The 21,575-nt window shown below is 41.2% G+C and overlaps 1 protein-coding gene across 1 annotated transcript in view; it reads left to right on the top strand.

The window, feature by feature from the left end:
- The first annotated feature begins 5,866 nt into the window (after positions 1–5,866).
- Positions 5,867–21,575, top strand: part of nol6 (nucleolar protein 6 (RNA-associated)) — a 106,167-nt gene continuing 90,458 nt past the window's right edge. Inside the window, exons 1-3 of the mRNA XM_073064213.1 lie at positions 5,867–6,007; positions 12,998–13,237; positions 17,220–17,336. Coding sequence (XP_072920314.1) covers positions 5,960–6,007; positions 12,998–13,237; positions 17,220–17,336 — 405 coding nt within the window. The 5' untranslated portion in view covers positions 5,867–5,959. The remainder of the gene's footprint in view (positions 6,008–12,997; positions 13,238–17,219; positions 17,337–21,575) is intronic.

Below are 21,575 nucleotides of genomic sequence, written 5' to 3' on the forward strand. Positions count from 1 at the left end.
ACAGTTGAATTAGAGGTTAACTAAAAGTTCCTGTGTTCTGACAAATATTTCATAACATCAAATCGGCCATTTTTTTCCCTCAAAGTCAAAATGAGATCATAAACACAAAAGGTTCTCCAGATTCTGGGAATCCAGAGCAATACACGCAAGAAGTTGGAAGAATTCAGCAGGTCAGGCAGCATTTAAAGAAATGAATAATCAGTTGACATTTTGTGTCGAGGCCCTTGGTTTTGGTAAGGTACTTGACAAGTTCTCACATAGCAGAGTAACTGGAAAATGAAAAACCCATAAGAAATGTGGCAACATTTCTGAAAACAATGTAATTTCAATGTGGCAAAATGTCTGATAACAATATAATTTTCATTGGCAAAATTTCTGATAATGTAATTTCAAAGTTCCACCAACTTTGGATGACAAAAAATGATTTTATTTATCAGGGAACAGACCTTCGTTCTCTTGACAATTTTATTTCTTTTCTCTTCTCTTCACAGCAATAACATCAGTAAGACCAAGGAATTGTTTGTGGACTTTAGGCAGGGAAGCTGAGGGAATACACACCAGTCCTCTTCAAGGTATCAGCAGTGGAAAAGCTGAGCAGTTTCAAGTTCCTGGGTGAATTCACCAGAAGTTACAAGAGCCTGAGAACACATCACAACATTTCAGGAACAGCTCCTTCCCATCTGCCATCAGATTACCGAATGGACAATGAAACTATATACACTACCTCATTACTTTTGATCTATTTTTAAAAAACTAAATTTTTATTTCTTATAACAATTTATTTTTTATTATCTATTGCTACTGCAAAACAAGAATTTTCATGACATATGCCAATAATATTAATTCTGATTCTGGTTTTAGTGCACCAAATGATTTTGAAATTTGCCTGAAATTTTCTTCCACTATTTATATGAAAGTAAGGTCTGTTTTCGCTGACCTAATGTTTTCATCATTTAAGATCAGCTGAATCAACACAAGCATTCAGACCTGGGATTTACTCACAAGATAAACTCTCTGAACTCCTCAGGGAGCCAGCAGTGTCTAATATAAATTGATGATTTAACTGCTGTGTGTTATCAATGCAGCTGTGTTTTTGTTTTTACAGAGGTGCACTCTGTATTAGGTAATGTCATAATGTTGATGCTCCCACTCTGCGCTCATTCACCCATCAGTCCCCCATGGGACCATCCCTTTTTATATTACATCATGGTCAACAACAGTTTTGTGTAAATCAATTCAGGAAATCTTTGAAACAAAGACATCTTGTGAACGCTGCATAATCAGAAAATTGTGCAGAGACTGATCTAACTACTATTCCAAGCCTCTGACATTACATAGAATTTACAGCCCTGCAGGGGTTCCCAATCTTATTTATGCCATGGACCCCTGCTATTAACCTAGGGGTCCATGGACACTAACTTGTGAACCCCTGCTGCACAGGAAGTTGCCTTTTGTGACAATGAGACCAAATAAAGATCTGATCTGAAAGATTAAATTTGGTAGATTAGGTTTATTTTGTTACATGTACATCGAAACATGCAGTGAAATGCGTCATTTATATCATCAACCAACACAAGTCCAAGGACATGCTGGGGGCAAGTGTTGGCATGCTTCCAATGCCAACATGGCATGCATTCAATATGCTTACCCTTACTGACTCGTATGTCTTTGGAATGTAGGAGAAAGTCGGAATACCTGGAGGAAACCCATGTGGTCATGGGGAGAAAGTAGAGGAATTGAACCGTGTTAGCTGGCACTGTAAAGCGTTCTGCTGGTTGCTATGTTACTGTGCCATCCTGGAAAAAGTAGTGAAAGAGCAATTATTTTGCGGTTGGTTTCAAGCATATTGATTGCAGCTGTATTCAACAATAGTCCAAAAATCAGAGTAGGGAGATGATAATGTGAAGGGCTGCTGATCAGCGGAAAAACACATAACATACTCAGAGAGCCCAATGAGTCAGGCAGCATCTATAGGGGGAAATAAACAGTTGACCCTTCATCTGTACTGAAAGAAAGAGGAGAGATGGCCGGTATGAGAAAGTGGAGTGAGAGCTGGCAGATGATAGGTGGATTCAGGTGAGGGGAGTAATGGCAGGTGAGAGAGTGGGAGTGATAGGTGGAAGTGACAAAGGGCAGAAGATGATTGGAGCAGATAGGAGGGGAAGTAAGAGCATAGAATAAAGATAGGGAAGTGAGGAGGGAGTGAGAAGCACAGAGAGACATTTTCTAATGATCAATAAAACAGTTGTTTGGAATCAAATTAACTTGCCTGGCATCTATAGGCTGTGTGTGCCTGCACCCGCACCACCTCCCTCAGCCTTGGCACTCCCCCTCCCATGGTGCTCCAAACTCGCCATTCCCAACACCCTTTGCTCCCACCAGATTTACAAATTCACTCTCCACTCAACATTGACAAATACAGTACTGTGCAAAAGGCTTAGACACTCTCTCTCAGGACAGGCAGGAAGGCAGAGGGAGCAGTATTGCTCTGTTGGTAAAAAATGATATCATTAGAAAGAGGTGATATAAGGTCACAAGGTGTTGAATCTTTGTGGATAGAGCTAAGGAACTGCAAGGGTAAAAAGACCCTGATGGGAGTTATAAACAGACCGCCAAACAGTGGTAAGGATATAGTCTACAAATTACCACAGGAGATAGAAAATGCAGGCCAAAAGAGCAATGTTACAATAGTCATTTGTGATTTCAATATGTAGGTAGATTGGAAAAATCAGGTTGGTGCTGGATTCCAGGAGGGGAAATTTCTGGAGTGCCTATGAGATGGCTTTTTAGAGCAGCTCGTGGTTGAGGCCAGTAGGGGATCAGCTATCCTGGGTTGAGAGTTGTGCAATGGACAGTAACTGATTAGAGAGTTTAAGGTAAAAGGACAGTTAGGGGAAAGTGATCAGAATATGATCAAATTCACTCTGAAATTTGAGAAGCAGAAGCTAAAGTCGGATGTATCAGCATTACAGAGGCATGAGAGAGGAGGTGGCCAGAATTGTTTAGAGTAGAACACAACGGATGACGGCAGAGCAGCAATGGCTGGAGTTTCTGGAAGCCATTCGAAAGGCCCAGGATATATACATCCCAAAGAGGAAGAAGTATTCTAAAAGAAAGATGACACAACTGTGCCTAACAAGTCATAGCCAGCATAAAAACCAAAGAGAAGGCATATAATAGAGCAAAAATTAGTGGGAAGTTAGATAATTGGGATTATTTTGCAATTAGCAGCTCTGCAGGCCAAGTCTTTATGTATATTTATGGCAGAGATTGATAGATTTTTGATTGGTCAGGGCATGAAGGGATACGTGGAAATGGCAGGAGACTGAGGCTGAGAGGAAAATTGGATCAGCCATGATGAAATGGCAGAGCAGACTCGATGGGCTAAATGTCCTACTTCTGCTCCTATATCTTATGGAGTATATGCAGTATATATATGTGTGTGTGTGTGTGTGTATATATATATGTGTGTATACAGTGTACACCTAAGACTTTTGCACAGTACTGTATAATGTACAAGTCTCAAGAACTTCACCCCAGTTCATGAATATACTCTGGCTGGTGGAGCAACACGAATTATATCGTTCCCTTGACATTTGATCAGAGATGAATTAAAATTGAAGAACATATTCCGACATTATGTGAATGGGCGGCCTGGTGACATAGTCGTTAGCACAATGCTTTACAGTACAGGTGACCTAGGTTCAATTCCGGCTGGTGCCTGTAAGGAGTTTGTACGTTTGCCCTGTGATTGTGTGTGTTTTCTCCTGGTGCTCTGGTTTCCTCTCAATGTCCAAAGATGTAACAGTTGGTAGGTTAATTGGTCATTGTAAATTGTCCCGTGATTAGTCTTGGATGAAACTGGGGTATTGCTATATGCATGGCTCAAATGCCTGGAAGAGCCTATACCACGTTGTATCCCAATAAATAAATAAGTCTTCAGATCAATGTTTATATGTTGTTTTATTTACTGGTAAATGGAGACCAATTGGCAACTGTCACAACTTCTGAAACAGAGGTGTGAAATCTGGCATTAAGCAAGAATAGCATGTCAATACAGTATGTGTGAGAGAGAGGGAGAAAATTTTGAAAGGAAAAGAGGGAAGTTGCTGTTTTTCTGCTACTTTGTTAAAACCATAAGACACTGGAACAGAATTAGGCTGTTTGGCTCTTATATGACCCTTCTGACCCTTTGATCCATGCCACCCCAGTATAACCCAAATCCAATTAACCCTAACCTAATCATGGGACAATTTACAATGACAATTAACCTACCTGTTAGTCTTTGGACTGTGGGACAAAACTGAAGGACCTGGAGGAAGCCCACACATACCATGGGGAGGATGTACAGAGACTCCTCACAGAGCAGTGCCGGAATTGAACTCTGAACTCAGGAATTCCCAGAGCTCCACCATGCTTCCATGGCGTCCCTTGTTTTACCTAATTCTATGTCAATGCACAGTGCAATGATTTGATCTGTATGAACAGTATGCAGGACAAGCTTTTCACCGTCTCTTGATACATGTGACAATAATGAACCAGTACCAATCCCTACAAAATACACCAGAATCTGGCAGAGGGACGATATCCATGGTAGAAATGCTTCATTTAGTAAAATCATCCTCAGGATTTATCCAACAGTTAAATACTGTAGGACCAATTTTTCTTCAAGCCTGCACCACATACAAAATCCAAAGGATGAAAGGCATCTCCCGTGGACATTATCTTGTTATTTCATTAAATTTGCATTTTTTATAATTTATAGATTTTCATGTCTTTACATTGTACTACTGTCACAAAACGGAATATGCAACTCATATAATACATCTGATTCCGATTTTATATATTAATATTTTCATGTCGAATTCTGTCATCAGGAAGCATTGTCATCAAGACATGACGTTAAAAACTGCAAATCTCCTCCCTTCTAACCCTGACTCCTCATCTTTTTCTCCAGTCCTGCTGAGCGGTCTTGTCCCGAAACGTCGACTGTACACTTTTCCATAGCTGCTACCTGGCTTGCTGAGTTCCTCCAACATTTTGTGTGTGTTGCTTGGATCTCCAGTATCTGCAGATTTTCTCTTGTTTGTGAAATAGTATAGAAACAATGTTCGAATGAATCCGAGAGCCGCATCGCACGTGCCATCCATAAACATTCACTCAATGGAAATCAGTATGGGAAGCTCCCTCTTCTTGTCACACCGCAGCATTCCAAATGTTACCAGAGCACGATGAGTTGCATAACAAACTATCGACTTGCATATTTAATGACTATAAAAACGAGCTAACCACTTGATACTAACAGAGTGCTCAAAATTCTCTTTCAATAAAAAGAGCCGTATAGCAAAAGGAAAAATAAAACTGGTCACATCCCAAGTGAGCTCTGAACAGATTTTCAAAACCAAACAAACTTCATTCATAATGAAATATTTACAAGAATAAACCGTTCAACGCCTTTTTATTCTTTACGTTCAGAGTCAATGCTTTTTGCACTGACTGTTCAATTGCATATTCATGCATATCAATAGCACTGCTGCCACTTAATGTGACACTCTGCAGTTCCATAGATCCTGCCTGACTTGCTGAGCTCCTCCAGCATGTGTGTGTGCTACTCCGGGGTGGTATACTGCTACAATAAGAACTGAGGGGCTTCCTGCTACAACCCAGCTCCTCCCTCCCCAGTAGGAGAAGAATCCTTCACTGTGGTCCTTCCCCACCCAGCCCTTGCGGCGGCTGCGCCAGGTTTCGGATACTTGCAGCAGCAGCAGCCACCGGGAAGCATTTCGACATGCAGTGATTGACATCACGGGCAGGTCCTGAGGCTTTCCGTAGCACGTGGCGCGGCATTGGACCAATCGGGTGGCTGGAGGCAGGACTCCGACAAAGCATGGAGTCACACTGAGCGGAACTGGGAAGCACATGTGGAAGAGATACTGATCCTCTAAAACACACGGGGAAGATGAAGAGAAAGAGGTGTGAATCCGGTCTGCAAGCTGTCGAGCAACAGGTGTGTGCACTGTTTTCATTGATCGGAATGGTTTTCGTGTAAGGAATTAGGTACACCGGTTTCTCCCCCACGTACCAAGATTGTTATAACTAAGTCATAACGGCATGCAGTTCTAAGAGTGTCAGATCTTGTGCGAATCGTCATCACTCATTCTTCTCTTTCCTAAAGGTGTTGTTAAAGTGCATACTCTTCACTGAAATGGCCTAACAAGGCACTCACCTGTATTACCATTACGTTCAAACTGAGAATACAACCCGACGAGCTTCCTTGCACCAACTTCGGCCCAACAATGTTGGAGTCAGCATAGTGGACCTTGCAGAGTCCCCCTTGGAAAGTCCGTCTAGGAAAGAGTGTTTAAATTGCTAGAGCGAACCCCTTAGGCTTAGGCAACTTATTTTTACTCTTTTAATTTCTAATATTTGTTTATCTGTGTACTGTAGTGTCCCTTGGGATCAATAAAGTATCTATTCAACAACTCTCAACACAAACCTGACTCCACTGCACCATCAAATTCCTGACAAAATCCATCACTGCCTCCTGTAAGGATGTCTGAGGAAAAGGCGTTCACAGACCAAGACCTTAATTCCAGTATAGGGCTTAAGTCATAATCTTCATGTATACTTCCAAAACATGAATAACAGTCCTGCAGATGACAGATCAACCCGAAGCATCAGCTCTGTTCAACACATACAAAATGCTGGAGGAACTCAGTAAGTTAGGCTGCATCAATGAATGGGAAGGATCAGTTAATGTTTCAGGCTAAGACCATTGATCAGGACTTCAAAGTAAATTTATTATAAAAAAAAAATATATAACTATATGCAACCCTGACATTCTTTTACTTTGGGACACAACAAGGCTGACAGCCTGTTTGCAAAAACATTGCAAATACAAAAAAGAATAAATTACTAATAAATAAGCAATAAATATTGGGAACATGAAGTGAAGAGTCCTGGAAAGTGAGTCCATAGGTTCAGTGATGAAGGCGAGTGAAGTTATCCCATCTGGTTTAGGAGCCTGGTGGTTGAGGAATAATAACTTTTCCTGAACCTGGTGGTGTGAATCCTGTAGTTAATAAATATGATGAAGAGTACCAGTCTGAAACATTGACTGTTTATTCATTTCCATAGATGCTACCTGACCTGCTGAGTTCCTCCAGCATTTTTTTTCTTTTGCTTAAAATTTCAGCATCTGTGGAATCTCTTGTTTTTATCATTAACTCTGTTCTTCTCTCTACTAATGCTGCTTGAATTGATGAGTGTTTCCATATACCTAGGCTTTATTTCAGATTGCTGGCATCTGCATTTTTTTGGTTTTATTTCATGCTCCATCAAGGGAGTACGAAGCAAAAACAACAGAATGTAGTGTTAGTTACAGAGGAAGTGTGGTGCAGGCAAACGGATCAGGTACAAGGGCTAAGCCAAGGTAGATCGAGAGGTCAAGCATCGAGAAAGGTTAAAATTGTCGAGGATGAGAGGAGGTGTTCAGAGCTGCCTGCCTGCATTTGACCAGTCTCCCTCTCTTCTTGTTACTACTCTTGGGCAGGAGGTGCAGGAGTCTTGGGTCCCGTACCACCAAGTTCGGGAACAGTTATTGCCCTGTAGCCATCGGGCTTCTGGATGGGCTTCACTCACCTCAGCTTGGAACAGGTTCCACAGCTGTGGACCAACTTTCAGGGACTCTGCAGCTTATGCTCCATGTGTTTTGGTTTACATTTTTTAAAAAACCATTTGCATTATTTTGCTCAAGGCACTTCAATGCTGAGATGATTCTGCAGCTGTGGCCTACAACTATCGGCACTCGCCACAGCACTGAACTGACTTGGTGGCTCCTGGACTGGCTTCACTCACCTCACTGCTGATGGCTGTGGTTTCCACTTTCAGGGACTCTGCGGTTAATGTTCTGTGTGTTATTTGTTTACTTTTATTTGTTCACAATGTTGGGTTTTGTGAATAAAACGTGCAAAAGTCGTTTTATGTGCTTACTGAAAGCTGCAGCCCTTGACTTCCATTACCAGCAAACCAAAAACAGTCGTTTTACACTGACGTTATTACATCAGACACCGTCTCTTAAAGTGACCACAACAACTCAATGATGGTGTTTGTGTAGAACAACTTCTGCTATGAGCAGTATGTGTCATCTGTCACGCATTACAAGTTCTGCAGCACGATTTGTTCTTTTTTTCACACATTGGGTATTTGACGGTTTTTGCTGTGTGGGTTTTTTTTTAAGGGGTTCTATTGTGTTTATTTTGTGGCTTGTCTGCAAGAAGACAAATCTCAAGCTTGTGTGCAGTATACATAAATGTACTTGGAACTTTGAGCTAATTTAGACCAGCAAACAAGGAGGCAGGGAACATAATGATGTAGACCATGTGCGGAGAAATGTGATCAGTTAGATCAGTTTCATGCTGAGCACAGACATTGTGGGCCAAAAGGTCTGTTGTACTGTACTTTTCTTTAGCTGAGTGCAGCACCTAATCTACCACATCTAATTAATGGACAGCCCAGTTTGGTTGCTGGTTACTGGTGATTCCCAAGATGACTTTTCAGACTACCACCAATCCCAAAATCTCTTTGATCCACCATTATGCGGAAGGAGATGCAGGATCATCAGGACTAGGACTGTCAAACTGGGTAACAGCTTCTTCCCCCAGACTGTGAGAGTAATGAATACCCTGCCACCACTGAGGTTTCATCACTAGGACAGTGTGGTGTTTGCTGTTTACAGACATCCCAACTTGCAAAAACTCACATCAATTTGCAGGAGACTCCCGGGAGAGGTGGGATGCCTGCAACAGGGTGGCTCCTTAGCAGCTAGCCAGCTAGTTTAAACAACGTTAGCTATGCTAATGAACGAATGAACGAATGACACCTCTCCCTCTCCCACTCCCGCTCCCCCAAAAATCAATTTCCGGGATATTGTATATCATTTGCGGGTGTCAGGGAGCCGCTATAAGTTTGCAGGAGACTCAAGTCAAGTCACTTCTTATTGTCATTTTGACCATAACTGCTGGTACAGTACACAGTAAAAATGAGACAGCGTTTTTCAGGACCATGGTGTTACATGAAACAGTACAAAAACTAGACTGAACTATGTAAAAAAACAACAGAAGAAAACTACACTAGACTACAGACCTACCCAGGACTGCATAAAGTGCACAAAACAGTGCAGGCATTACAGTAAATAATAAACAAAGACAATAGGGCAGTAAGGTGTATTTTGTTTTATGTGTTGTATGTTATATATGTATTGGGGGTGCACCATAGCGTGGATGAAAGTTGTTTCATTTGGTCGTGTATATGTACAGTTGGAGGACAATAAACGTGAACTTGAAGGAATTAACTTTGACGATTTTGGATGACCAGGATGGTGGTCAGGCTCTCTCGTTGGAGAGGGTCACTACTGGGGATTTTTCATAGCGCGAATGTTACATGCATCTTATCAGTTCTTGTCTGAAGGTTGTTTAAAACTTGCTCCATGTAAGTGTGAACAACTTCACTTACTGGAGAGTTGTGAACAGAGTCAAACATCCATGACCTAATGGAAGGAAGGTCATTGATGAAGCAATTGGAGTTGGTTCAGATAAAGACCCTGCCCTGAGAGACATAAGACAATGATACCCTGGAGCTGAGCTGATGTCTAACACCACTATCATCTTTTTTTGCTTGAAATAGGACTTCAGCCGTTGAAGTCATAGGTGGTAAAATGTCATTTTATGTCAAAGAGTGACTCTCAACCCACCTTTGGACTCAGCCCTTTGGTTCAAACTTGGAAAGGCTTTGATGCTTAGTGCAGTATTTGGTGATATGGTTCAAGTTCAGTTTAGAAACAGAAACATAGGAAACCTACAGCACAATACAGACCCTTTGGCCCACGATGCTGTGCCGAACATGTACTTACTTTAGAAATTACCTCGGGTTAGCCATAGTCCTCTGTTTTTCTAAGCTCCATGTACCTATCCAGGAATCTCTTAAAACACCCTATTGGATCCGCCTCCACCACCGTCACTGGCAGTCGATTCCATGCACTCACCCCCCTCTGCATAAAAATCTTACCACTGACATCTCTGTACCAAGCACATTAAAACTATGCCCTCTCGTGTTAGCCATTTCAGCCCTGGGAAAAAGCCTCTGACTATCCACACGATCAATGCCTCTCATCATCTTATACACCTCTCATCCTCCACCGCTCCAAGGAAAAAAGGCCGAGTTTACTCAACTATACTCATAAGGCATGCTCCCCAATCCAGGCAATATCCTTGTAAATCTTCTCTGTACCCTTTCTATAGTTTCCACATCCTGTAGTGAGGTGACCAGAACTGAGCACAGTACTCCAAGTGAGGTCTGACCAGGGTTCTATATAGCTGTAACATTACCTCTCGGCTCTTAAACTCAATCCCACAGTTGATGAAGGCCAATGCACCGCATGCCTTCTTAACCACACAGTCAACCTGCACAGCAGCTTTGAGTGTCCTATGGACTCAGACCCCAAGATCCCTCTGATCCTCCACACTGCCGAGAGTTTTACCATTAATGCTATATTCTGCCATTATATTTGACCTACCAAAATGAACCACCTCGCACTTATCTGGGTTGAACTCCATCTGCCACTTCTCAGCCCAGTTTTGCATCCTATCAATGTCCCACTGTAACCTCTGACAGCCCTCCAAACTATCTACAACACCCCCAACCTTTGTGTCATCAGCAAATTTACTAACCCATCCCTCCACTTCCTCATCCACACTAGACCAGATAATTTTGAAAATGCCGGTTTCGCGTAAAAATGACAGGCGTCCACACTAGGCGTTTTAAAAAATACCTCTGTCTACATTAAAACGGATATTTGGGCAAATCTCCTCCTACTGGGCATGTGCAGGACACACAGAAAACAAGCAAAGAGGAAACGGTATACTTGGTGCACGTTTGTCCAGTTACAGACTAGAAAAACTTAAAAAGGAATTGCCAAATGAAAGACGGTGCGCATTTGTCCAGAAACATTTCCTACAGCCATAGTATCTTCACCAATGAAAGGGACGACAGCTACAACTAAATGCAATAAGGCTTGTAACTGGGCAAAAGTGAAATTTGCTGTTGTTTGCCTTTACTTTTGCCATGTTTTTGTGTATTATTTTGCTGTATTTAATGTGTGCAATAAAACGAGTTACTGGGCAGAAGTGACAATTGCATCTATTGAATGTTTGCACAAGCAATGCATTAATAAAGCACCTTGTTAAATGTATGAAACATGTCTTCATCAGTGTTATCTTGTATTTCCATACAATGTTACATTAGGCTGTTACACATCTATTGTCAGATATTGTTGTGGTGTTGGAGGTTGCGTTTAAGAAAACAATGAAATGGCCAGCTGCCGCCACCATTTGTTCTGGCACGTCACGACAGCGGTTTTAAAAATAGCTGGTTACCCTGTACACACTACGCCGGATATTAAGCATTTTCAGATTTATTCACTCTGGAGATCGTTTCTGAAAATCTCCATTTTCGGGGGATGAAAATGCCGTTTCAGTATGGACGGAGGGTCAAAATGAAGAGAAAAAGCTTCGGTTTCAGATTTATCTGGTCTAGTTTGGACGTAGCCTTAGTACTGAGGGTGGCTCGCATCAGACTGTTTAAGAAGATAATGATTGGAATTTCCTCTGTCCAGTTGTTGATCAAATTTGTACAATGTTTAATGTGACTTCCCACATACTTGAGTGATCTTAAGGTAATCTATCTTCCTGCCTTCCTGTGGAAAATTGGTGCATATAGTGGCAGAGTTGGTTACTATGCATTCCCGTGCAATGGTTCCAGCAGAATTACAAACAGTCATTTCCAGTTAATGGTGGAGTCTGCATGTGGCTTGTGTTATGAAGGATGAACAGCTCTGATGGGCAGAAGGGTGCAAGGTTGCCCATGTCCCCCTCCCCTGGGAGAATCACAAGCTGTTACTGTTACCACGCTGCTCATGAGAGAGAGACACAGATAAGAGGAAAACAAGTGGGAACATCAGCTGCTGATAACACCGGGGGAGGGAGACCATATTATGACTCCTGTAAGACTCACGGCTCCGGAGAGGGCTGTTTACTTGGTACTATTCTGTTCATTAAAATTCCTCAGTGGACAGCCGGAGTGGGCTGGTTTGATGGGCTAAGCCATTCAAAACTGATTGACACCTGAGACCCCGTGAGTAGGGATAAAAGTGAGGTCTGGGGAGACACCCCTCAGACGCACCAAGAGACTCACTAGTGAGCACTGCTTAAGTGTTGGAACCCACGAGAAAAGTGTGGGGCATCGGAGACTGAACGAAGGATCGGTGAATTTTAACTCTCAGTGTGTATAGCGAGGCCGGTGGGGGCTTGTGTGTGTGTCCACCCTTGCCTGGGTGACGAGTCCACCATAGAAGAACGGTCTAGCTAAAGGACAGAGGGGTCATACCTGAATGGCCACAACACCACATCGACGGATCAAGAAAGTAAAGGAAGGTTTGAATGACTGGAGCTGTCACTGTTTGCTCGCCCTCTCTCTCTCTCTCGCTCTCTCTCTCTCTCTCTCTCTCTCTCTCTCTCTCTCTCTCTCTCTCTCTCTCTCCGTCCAACAGTTACAACAAAAGAACCAACAACTACCTCAGCCTACATGAACTGAACTGAACGGAACTTTATACTTTCCCATAATAATTCTTTATCCCCTAGACAACGATAGAGCTTGTTTATTATTGATTATTATTATACCCACACTTTTAGGTTTAGTATTGCTAACGTGTATTATCTGTATATTTGCATTGTTGATATTGATTTGTATATTTTACTAATAAACACTGTTTTGAAAATAGTACCAGACTCCAACGGATACTTCTATCTTTGCTGTTAAGACACCCAGTTACGGGGTACGTAACACTTGTGTGCTGTTACAGATTTGCCACTTAACTCTGCAAGTATATAGTAATATGTTAAATGTAATTTATAATTTCATTTTCCTGTGCTTACTATTAAAGGATCTAGAATCATTCCAAGATGATGAAAGCAGTGGTGTTGATGAAGAGGAAGAAGATGATCAGAGTAAAAGATCTGGAAAGAAGAGCAGTGACATGAAGAAAAAACAAAAAGCAGATGTTGGATTAATAAGGGCTCTGAAGTTAAGTAAAAGAGAACTATACAAACCACCAACGAGTGAGGAACTCAATCAGCTGAAAGAAACAGAGAATCTCTTTCACTCCACTCTACTAAGAATGCAGGTACTGCATCAGTTAACTCTTGTTTTCTAATGTTTCTGCAACTTTAAAATAAACTATTTCTCTTTTATTTGTCTGCTCACTGTTATAATGAAGATAAAATGTGATGGTTGGAAAGTTATTGCAAGAGTTGCTTTCAGGAATGAATGTTTGAATGTTGATTTGATTGTTACATGATTAAAAGCTCTGTTTTTTTTTGCTCCAGTTCTTTCCCTTAGAACATAACATGCATGTTATCAGACGACAGTGATTTTATTTTCCCAAAATAAATTCTTTCTCTAGGGTGAATCTTAGCAGTTATTCCATGAAGTCCCAAATGACCCCAAATCTTGCAAAGGTTTTTTTTATTCTACCTTTTTTCAATATCCCTCTGTGGTTTTTGTTCCTATCCTCTGTAATCTCATTCAGCCTCACAACCAAGATTCAGGATTGTTTAATGTCATTTCCAATGCATAAGTGTAAAGGAGAAGAAGATAATTGTTATTCCAGGTCCGAAACTGCACCAAAAAAACATAATTATATAAAGAACACACTGATGAAAAAACACAGCTCTTCTTTACACTTGTGTACTGAAAGTGACATTAAACAATCTTAAGCAACACACAAAATGTGCTGGCAGAACTCAGTTGGTCTGACAGCATCAGTGGAAAACTAGTCGATGTTTCAGGTCAACGGCCTTCTTATGAACTAAACAATCTTGAATTATCGTGTGTAAGGAGTTTGTACGTTCTCCTTGTGATTGTGTGAGTTTCCTCTGGGTGCTCTGGTTTCCTCATACAGTCCAAAGACATACTGATTTGTAGATTAATTGGTCATTGTAAATTGTCCTGTTGTTAGATTAGGATTAAATTAGGGGTTTGTTGGGCGTTGCGGCTCGAAGGGCCTATTCTCTGTTGCTTCTTAATATATAAAATAAACAACGAAGTGGATAAATAAAAAAAATAAATAGATGAATGAATAAATAAATAAACTTATAAGTGAACAAAACACCATTAGCTTCATTGATTTTATTGAAAATAACTCTGTACATGCATTGGTCTATTGAGATATTGTCCTGCTTATTAATAAAACACAAAGTTGTCAAGCAAAGTGGTTAAAATAGGGATGTTAAACAACGAAAAACGTGTTGAATTCTTCTATCAGCCTGTCATGACATCTGTTGAAACGGCAACGTAAATTACATTTTTAATTAAATTCAATTGAAAATCATCTTGCTGTTACTGGGATGATCTGTATTACTGCCAGTTGTAAATATTTTCATTCTTTTATATACTTCAGTAGTACTTAAATCAACTTGTGTTCATAGCAGCTTAAGTTTAAAAAAATTCTCCCTGCAGTTTTTTAATAATTGCATAAATTTTGCAAAAATGATGGAATTTTACTTTGATAAGTAAATGGAACAGATTTTAATTTATTTTGTAAGCAGCTTCTCTATGAATTAACTAGGTATAGGATTATGTTGACATTTTAAATTTAATTTGATACCTTGCTGGTGGGAATTGCCAAAGTAGTAATGACTTGCATGTGAATTTGTGTTTAAAATGGTTCATTCTAACTCCTGAGTTTTGAACTTTCCCTGATAATATCAGCATCTTTAGCACAGTCAAACTAAAGTATTCTGGAAATAAATGGAAAAATGCATTGTATTTCATTGAACTGAATGCTTTGATCTAAAATAGTAGCATCTTTTGTTTTCACAGACACTGTTTGACTTGTTAGGGTTTCCTGTTTTTATTGCAGATTTCTTGCATGATCTCACGGTCAGTTAAGACATAGGAGCAGAATTATGCCTTTTGGTCCATTGTGTCTGCTCTGCTATTCCATCATGGCTGATTTATTATCCCCTCTCAACTCCATTCTTCTGCCTTCATCTTGTAACTTTTGACACCCTGATTAATCAAGAACCTATCAACCTCCGCTTTAAGTATACTCAATGACTTGGCCTCCACAGCCGCCTATGGCAACAAATTCCTCAAATTCACCACCCTCTGACTATTAAAATTCCTCCTCATCTCTGTTCTAAATAGGCATGCCTCTGAACTATTTGCAGTATTTTTCTTTTGGATTAAGATTTTCCTGGTCCTTATAGTTATATGCAAGTGTAATATCTAGTGTACTATAGATCCTAGTATTTTATTGACATTATAGAATTGGGCTGGTTGGATAATGGACGTGGGTGATTGCACACATACTACACACAACTCTATCTCTCCAAACTTGAAGTTTATTGAGTTGACTTTATTGACTTTGTTTCTTACATCCTTCATGTACAAGAGGAGTAAAACTTTTTACGTTATGTCTCCATTTAAATGTGTAATGTGCAGTCATAGTAATTTATAATAAATAGAACAGTCAATGTAACATAGAAGTACACTCAAATCAGTGTAAGTTAATCAGTTTGATGGCCTTGTGGAAGAAGCTGTCCCAGAGCCTGTTGGTCCTGGCTTTTATGCTGCGGTACTGTTTCCTGGATGGTAGCAGCTGGAATAGATTGTGGTTGGGGTGACTCGGGTCCTCAATGATCTGTCAGCCCTTTTTTCACACCTGCCTTTTTAAATGTCCTGAATCATGACAAGCTCACAACTACATGTGCTGGGCTGTCCGCACCATTTGATTAAGGGAGGTATAGTTCCCATACAAGGCAGTGCTGCAGCCAGTTAGGATGCTCCCAATTGTGCCCCTGTAGAAAGTTCTTAGGATTTGAGGGCCCATACCAATCTTCCTCAACAGTCTGAGGTGAAAGAGATGCTTGCTGTTGTGCCTTTTTCACCACACAGACAATGTGTACAGACAACGTGAGGTTCTCGATGATGTGGATGCCGAGGAACTTAAAGCTGTTTAGCCTCTCAATCCCAGATCCATTGATGTCAATAAGGGTTAGCCCGTCTCCATTCTTCCTGTAATCCACAACCAGCTCCTTTGTTTTTGCGACATAGAGGGAGAGGTTGTTTTCTTGACACCACTGTGTCAGAGAGATGACTTCTTTCCTGTAGGCCACCTATTTATTGTTTAAGATTAGGCCAATCAATGTAGTGTCGTCGGCAGATTTAGTAAGCAGATTGGAGCTGTGGGTGACGATACAGTCATGGGTATACAGGGAATAAAGGAGGGGACTTAGTACACAGCTCTGATGGGCTCCTGTGTTGAGAGTCAACGGGGCAGAGGTGAGGGAGCCCACTCTTACCATCTGCCAACGATCTGACAGGTAGTCCAGGATCCAGCTACATAAGGCAGGGTCAAGGCCGAGGTCTCTGAGCTTTCTGCCGAGCTCAGATGGAATTATGGTGTTGAATGCTGAACTGTAGTCCAAGAACAGCATTCTCACATAAGCATCCTTCTTCTCCAGATGTGTAAAGGACGCCAGTCGTTCAGGCATGTTACCCTGGTCTTTTTTGGTACAGGGAAATGGTGGATAATTTGAAGCAGGAGGGCACTCTATGCCGAGGAGGGAGAGATTAAAAATATCTGTAAACACACCTGCCAGTTGTGCTGTGCTCATCCTGAGTACTCGCTCTGGGATGCTGTCCGGTCCGTTAGCAGTGGCTTTCCTCGGAGGCTCAGAGTTAGTGACATCGAACCAACCAAGTGATTGAGCTAATCTGGGAGAGAGGCCAGGATGTTGGCGGCACCACAACATTTGGCTTTGAAGTCTGTGATGGTTTGCAGCCCTTGCCACGTCACATACGCTATATCTGCTATTCAGTTGTATAGGCCTGTATTGTGAGTACTGTATTGGCACTATTATTTTGAGAGTTCATCTTTTTCTTACTAAACTATCCTTTCGTTTTTGATCTGCCAGTGATGAGAACTGGACTGTTTAATGTCATTGTAGCTATATTGAACTGTATCTTTTGTGATGAATCTTTGGAAGTGTTGCAAGGTTAGTGAACTCAGAAAGACAAGATCAGTACTAAATTATGATATAATTGAAGTGGTGAATTTATTTTGTGTACCCTTTGACCTTAAAATTATTTATCACTTGCAGGTTGAAGAACTTCTAAAAGAAGTAAAATTGAAGGAGAAGAAACGCAAGACAATTGATGCTTTCCTCCACGAAGTGAATGATCTTCTCAAAAAAATACCAAAAACTGAGCAAGTTAATGTAGGTATTCAGTACCTTTGTGTTAGGGATGTTAAGTGGACATTAATATTTCTAATTCTATGTTAATGTTTATGGGCAGTTATAACTCCTTAGCCGGGGAGAGCATTTTTTTCTGCATCTGCTCTGAGCCATTTAAGAGGAGTCGTTGTACTATTCAGAATGGAAAATAGGCCCTTCAACCGACTCGTCCATGTCGTCAGGTTGTCTAACTGAATTAGTCCCATTTGCCTACATTTTACCCACATTTCTTATGCATGGATCTTTCCAAAAGAGAAAAACGGGCTGTATCATTAATCTTACAATTGAGCTTTCTATTTGCGTTCTACAACCTTTAGTGCCTGCACGTGGGTGTAAGCTTTTGGTATTCTTTCCTGAGTGCCTCTTCTTCTGTTCTGTTGCATTGTCCCAGAATACCTTTTGAGCAGTTATGGCGTTTTGTTTTGCAGGCTGTTTCTGGAAGGTACACATGAATATTTGAAATGTTCGATGAATAAAAGCTGATACTATCTAAAGTAGATATGGCTGGGTAAAAGGAAGTATCTTAATTGAAGGAGGAAGGCATTAGCGCAGGTTTTAAAAATACTGAGAGAGGAATCTGTATAATTAGTTTTTAACCCCATTGCTGAATCTCTTGAACTGCTTCTGCCACAGTAGTGTAATGGCTTTAATCTGAGTAAAAGGTAATATTGTTCTGTCATGTCATGTCTTCACATCTTCTTCCTCTTTGCAGTTTTTGATTTGGTTGATCTTTCCATCCTGTAATTTAAGTAATGAGATATAGGTGTCATTAGCAAGGCTCCCAATTTTCCTTGAGCCACTGTTTAAAACCTTCTATGCAAACTTCATGAAGGTTTGGGAGGGAGTTCCAATATTTAAACCACTTGAGGCTAGTCTGGACGCTCGCTGCATGTCTTGGAGGGGATCTTTCAAGTAGTGATGCACCAAGGCAATTACTCTCTTACCCTGAGTTTGTGGGTTTGCAAGCTGCTTTTGAAGAAGCTGTGGTGGATTGCTACAGTGCATTTTGTTGATCGTGAATTCTGAAGTTATGGTATGCCAGTATAGGGAGTGAATCTTTAGAATGGTGCATGAGATGCAAAGTGATAATGAGTAGGAATCTAACTCTGGAAAGCTGACTATCTCTCACCAAATGCCAATTCAGTAGATTTTGAGGTAATTTTTAAAATAATTCATTTTGATAATTCAAATTTCATCATTAATCTTAAGAGTATATGCCAATCTTTGTTCTGTTTTCTGCAAAATGATTAAATATTTTAAATATGGTGCAATTTACTTTCTGGTTTCCAGCCTGAGAATTCATTGCCGTACTCGAAATGCATTTACCATGTGGGATCTTGTCAAAAGCCTTGCTAAAGTTCATGTAGAAGTGTCTTTAACCATGTTGCCTTTGTCAGCTCTTCAAAAGACACAATATCCCAGGCACAAAACCATGCTGACAATCCCTAATCAGATTACGCCTTTCCAAATGCAGATGGATGAATGAATGAATGAAATTTTTATTTTTCTGTCAGTACAAACATAACAAAAAGCATCATTTTCACGATGATTTCATGAGACAAAATTAAAGTTGGGCTCTCAATCCTTTAGCTCCCTGGCCTGTCTGTACAACTTACCTTAAAATTAAAGATTTCTGGTAGTTAACCTGTGGCTAAGGAAGATACAAAAGTCTCTGCCAAGGCCCCACTGTTTTCTTCCCCTGCCCCATAACATAATGTGCCTTAAGCTGTCAACGCTTCCTCTGTTGTAATATCAATATGTTTCAAGGCATCGATGGTCTATTTCTTGAATTCAATAGCATCTGTTACTTTTTCCGTGGAAAATACAGAGGGGAAGTATTCGTATAAGGCTTTGCGAGTCTCTCATGGTTCCACACATAGACGACCACATTGATCCTTAAATAATATATTCTTCCTCTCTCATACTCTTTTGCTTATAATGTACTTGGGGAATCCTTTAGGATTCTCTTTTACCTTATCTTCCAAGGATATCTTATGTCTGCTTCTTGTGCCCCTGCTTTCCTCCTCAAACGTGTTCCTACATCCCTCATACTCTTCAAGGGACTCACTTGATCCTAGATGCCAATGCTTGATGTATACTGCCTCCTTTTACCTACACATGCCTCATTTATCCTCTAAAGGCCCTCAATACCTCTCGACAGCCAGGGTTCCCTTATTCTGCCAGCCTTGCCCTTCCCTCACACAGGAGCATGTTGGTCCTGAACGCTCCTTATCTGAGTCTTCCATTTATCAGACATCCTTTTATCTGTGAACAGCCTTTCTTAATCAACCTTTTGCAACTTGCTATCTAATGCGATCCAGATTAGCTTTGCCCTGATGTAGGACTTCAACCTGTGGATCAGTCTTATCATTTTCCATAAATAATTCAGAACTAATAAGATCACCGTCACAGGTCCCAAAGTGCTCCCCCACTGACACGTCAGCCACTTGTGTAGCCTCATTTCCTAACAGGAAGTTGAATGTTGCTTTCTCTCCAGTGTGGTCATTCACATATTGGTTGATAAAACTTCGCTGGGTATACTTAACAAGTTCTGCCCCTTCTAATCCCTTAGTATTATAGCAGTCCCAGTCAATATTCATCATCGTCATTGTGTTCCGTGTTGTATGACGTAGGCAAATACGCTGGCTATGATTGTTCTTGACATACATTTCTGCAGAAGTGGTTTGCCATTGCCGCCTTCTGGGCACTGACTTTACAAGTCATTATCGATACTCTTCAGAGATTGTCAGCCTGGCGTAAATGATCACATAACCAGGACTTGTGATATGCACCAGCTGCTCAGACAACCATCCATCACCTGCTCCCGTGGCTTCACATGACCCTGATCGGGGGCTGATCAGGTGCTACACCTTGCCCAAGGGTGATCTGCAGTCTAGTAGAGGAAAGGGGCGCCTTACACCTCCTTTGGAAGGGTCAATATGTGGGAAATTAAAATCACCTGCTACTCCAACCCTACTATTCCCTCAGCTATCTGCAGTTTCCCTCCATACTTCTTCCTCTGAAACCTGCTAACTATTGGGGATCTACGGTACAATAGTATCTAATTGATTTTAGTTAAACTTCTGGTTTAAGATGGCTCTACTGAAGTTGGGCAACAGCTCACTGGTGGTTCATAAGGCTAGAAATACGACTGAATACTTCAGTAATAACACTATTGCTGTGGTAAACTATCACTGTAAACAGTGAAGAGGCGAGCAAAGACGAGGGTTGAGCCGCGCAGGTGCGACGCAAAGTTGGAGAGTAGCATGTTCGCGGAGAAGTGGTCAGAGTAAGGTCGAGGGGTAAACAGAGATGGAGTTGGAGATGGAGCTGAAGCAAGCGAGTTGAAGAAGAGTTTCTGAGCTTGTCCCCACTAAACTGGGAGCGAGGTTGGACTGATCTAAACGCCGAGCCAATTTGGGAAGGTCGAGTACGGCCTCGGGCTGAGCGGAGGAGTACAGACCCAGAGTGCGGCAGGCCCAGATCCTTGTGTGGGGCATGGCGTGGTGTATGGATGGCTCAGATGGACCAATAAGGCACGGTGTTGGGACTGGAAGTGAGGTTCAGGCTGCTTCCGTTCGCTCTTCCGCGATGTTTACTGCTCTGTCCGTGGTGCGGAGGCTGTGAGATTGCTGTGGCTGCTCCAGGCTTCATATCTGTGAGCCTTATGGTGATTTGCCCTGTTGTGTGATGAACTGAGACTAAGGCTATGGGCCGACTCTGGCTGCTCTGGGCTCTAGGTCTATGAACTCAGTGCTTCTGAATGCTGTTGCTTGCTTTTATTGTTGCATGAATTTTGTTTCTTTTCTCTCTCTGCTCATTGGATGTTAAAAATATTGTTATTTCAAGTTTCTTGCTTTGTTGCTGTCTGTAAGCATACGAATCTCAGCATTGTATAATTTATACATTGTACTTTGAACCCTTATTCCTAAGCTCTGCAAAATAACATCACTGGATTTTCCACGGGATTATACTCTGAACTGTCATGATGCTGTCCCTAATTAAAAAACTTAACTCCTCTCCTTCCTTTCACGTAAATGAAACTTGTGATTGTTTGATATTCTTTAAGCTCTGTGGTATTTAATGGTCTGTGTGCTATGACCTTTGTCGTGATACTTTTAGCTATAAGACTAAGGGTAGTCACGGTAGTGTAGCAGTCAGCATGATGCTATTACAGCTCTCAAGTTTGGAGATCAATGCCAGCACCATCTGCAGCTGTTT

The sequence above is a fragment of the Hemitrygon akajei genome, chromosome 13 (assembly GCF_048418815.1).
Source record: "Hemitrygon akajei chromosome 13, sHemAka1.3, whole genome shotgun sequence".
Lineage (NCBI taxonomy): Eukaryota > Metazoa > Chordata > Chondrichthyes > Myliobatiformes > Dasyatidae > Hemitrygon > Hemitrygon akajei.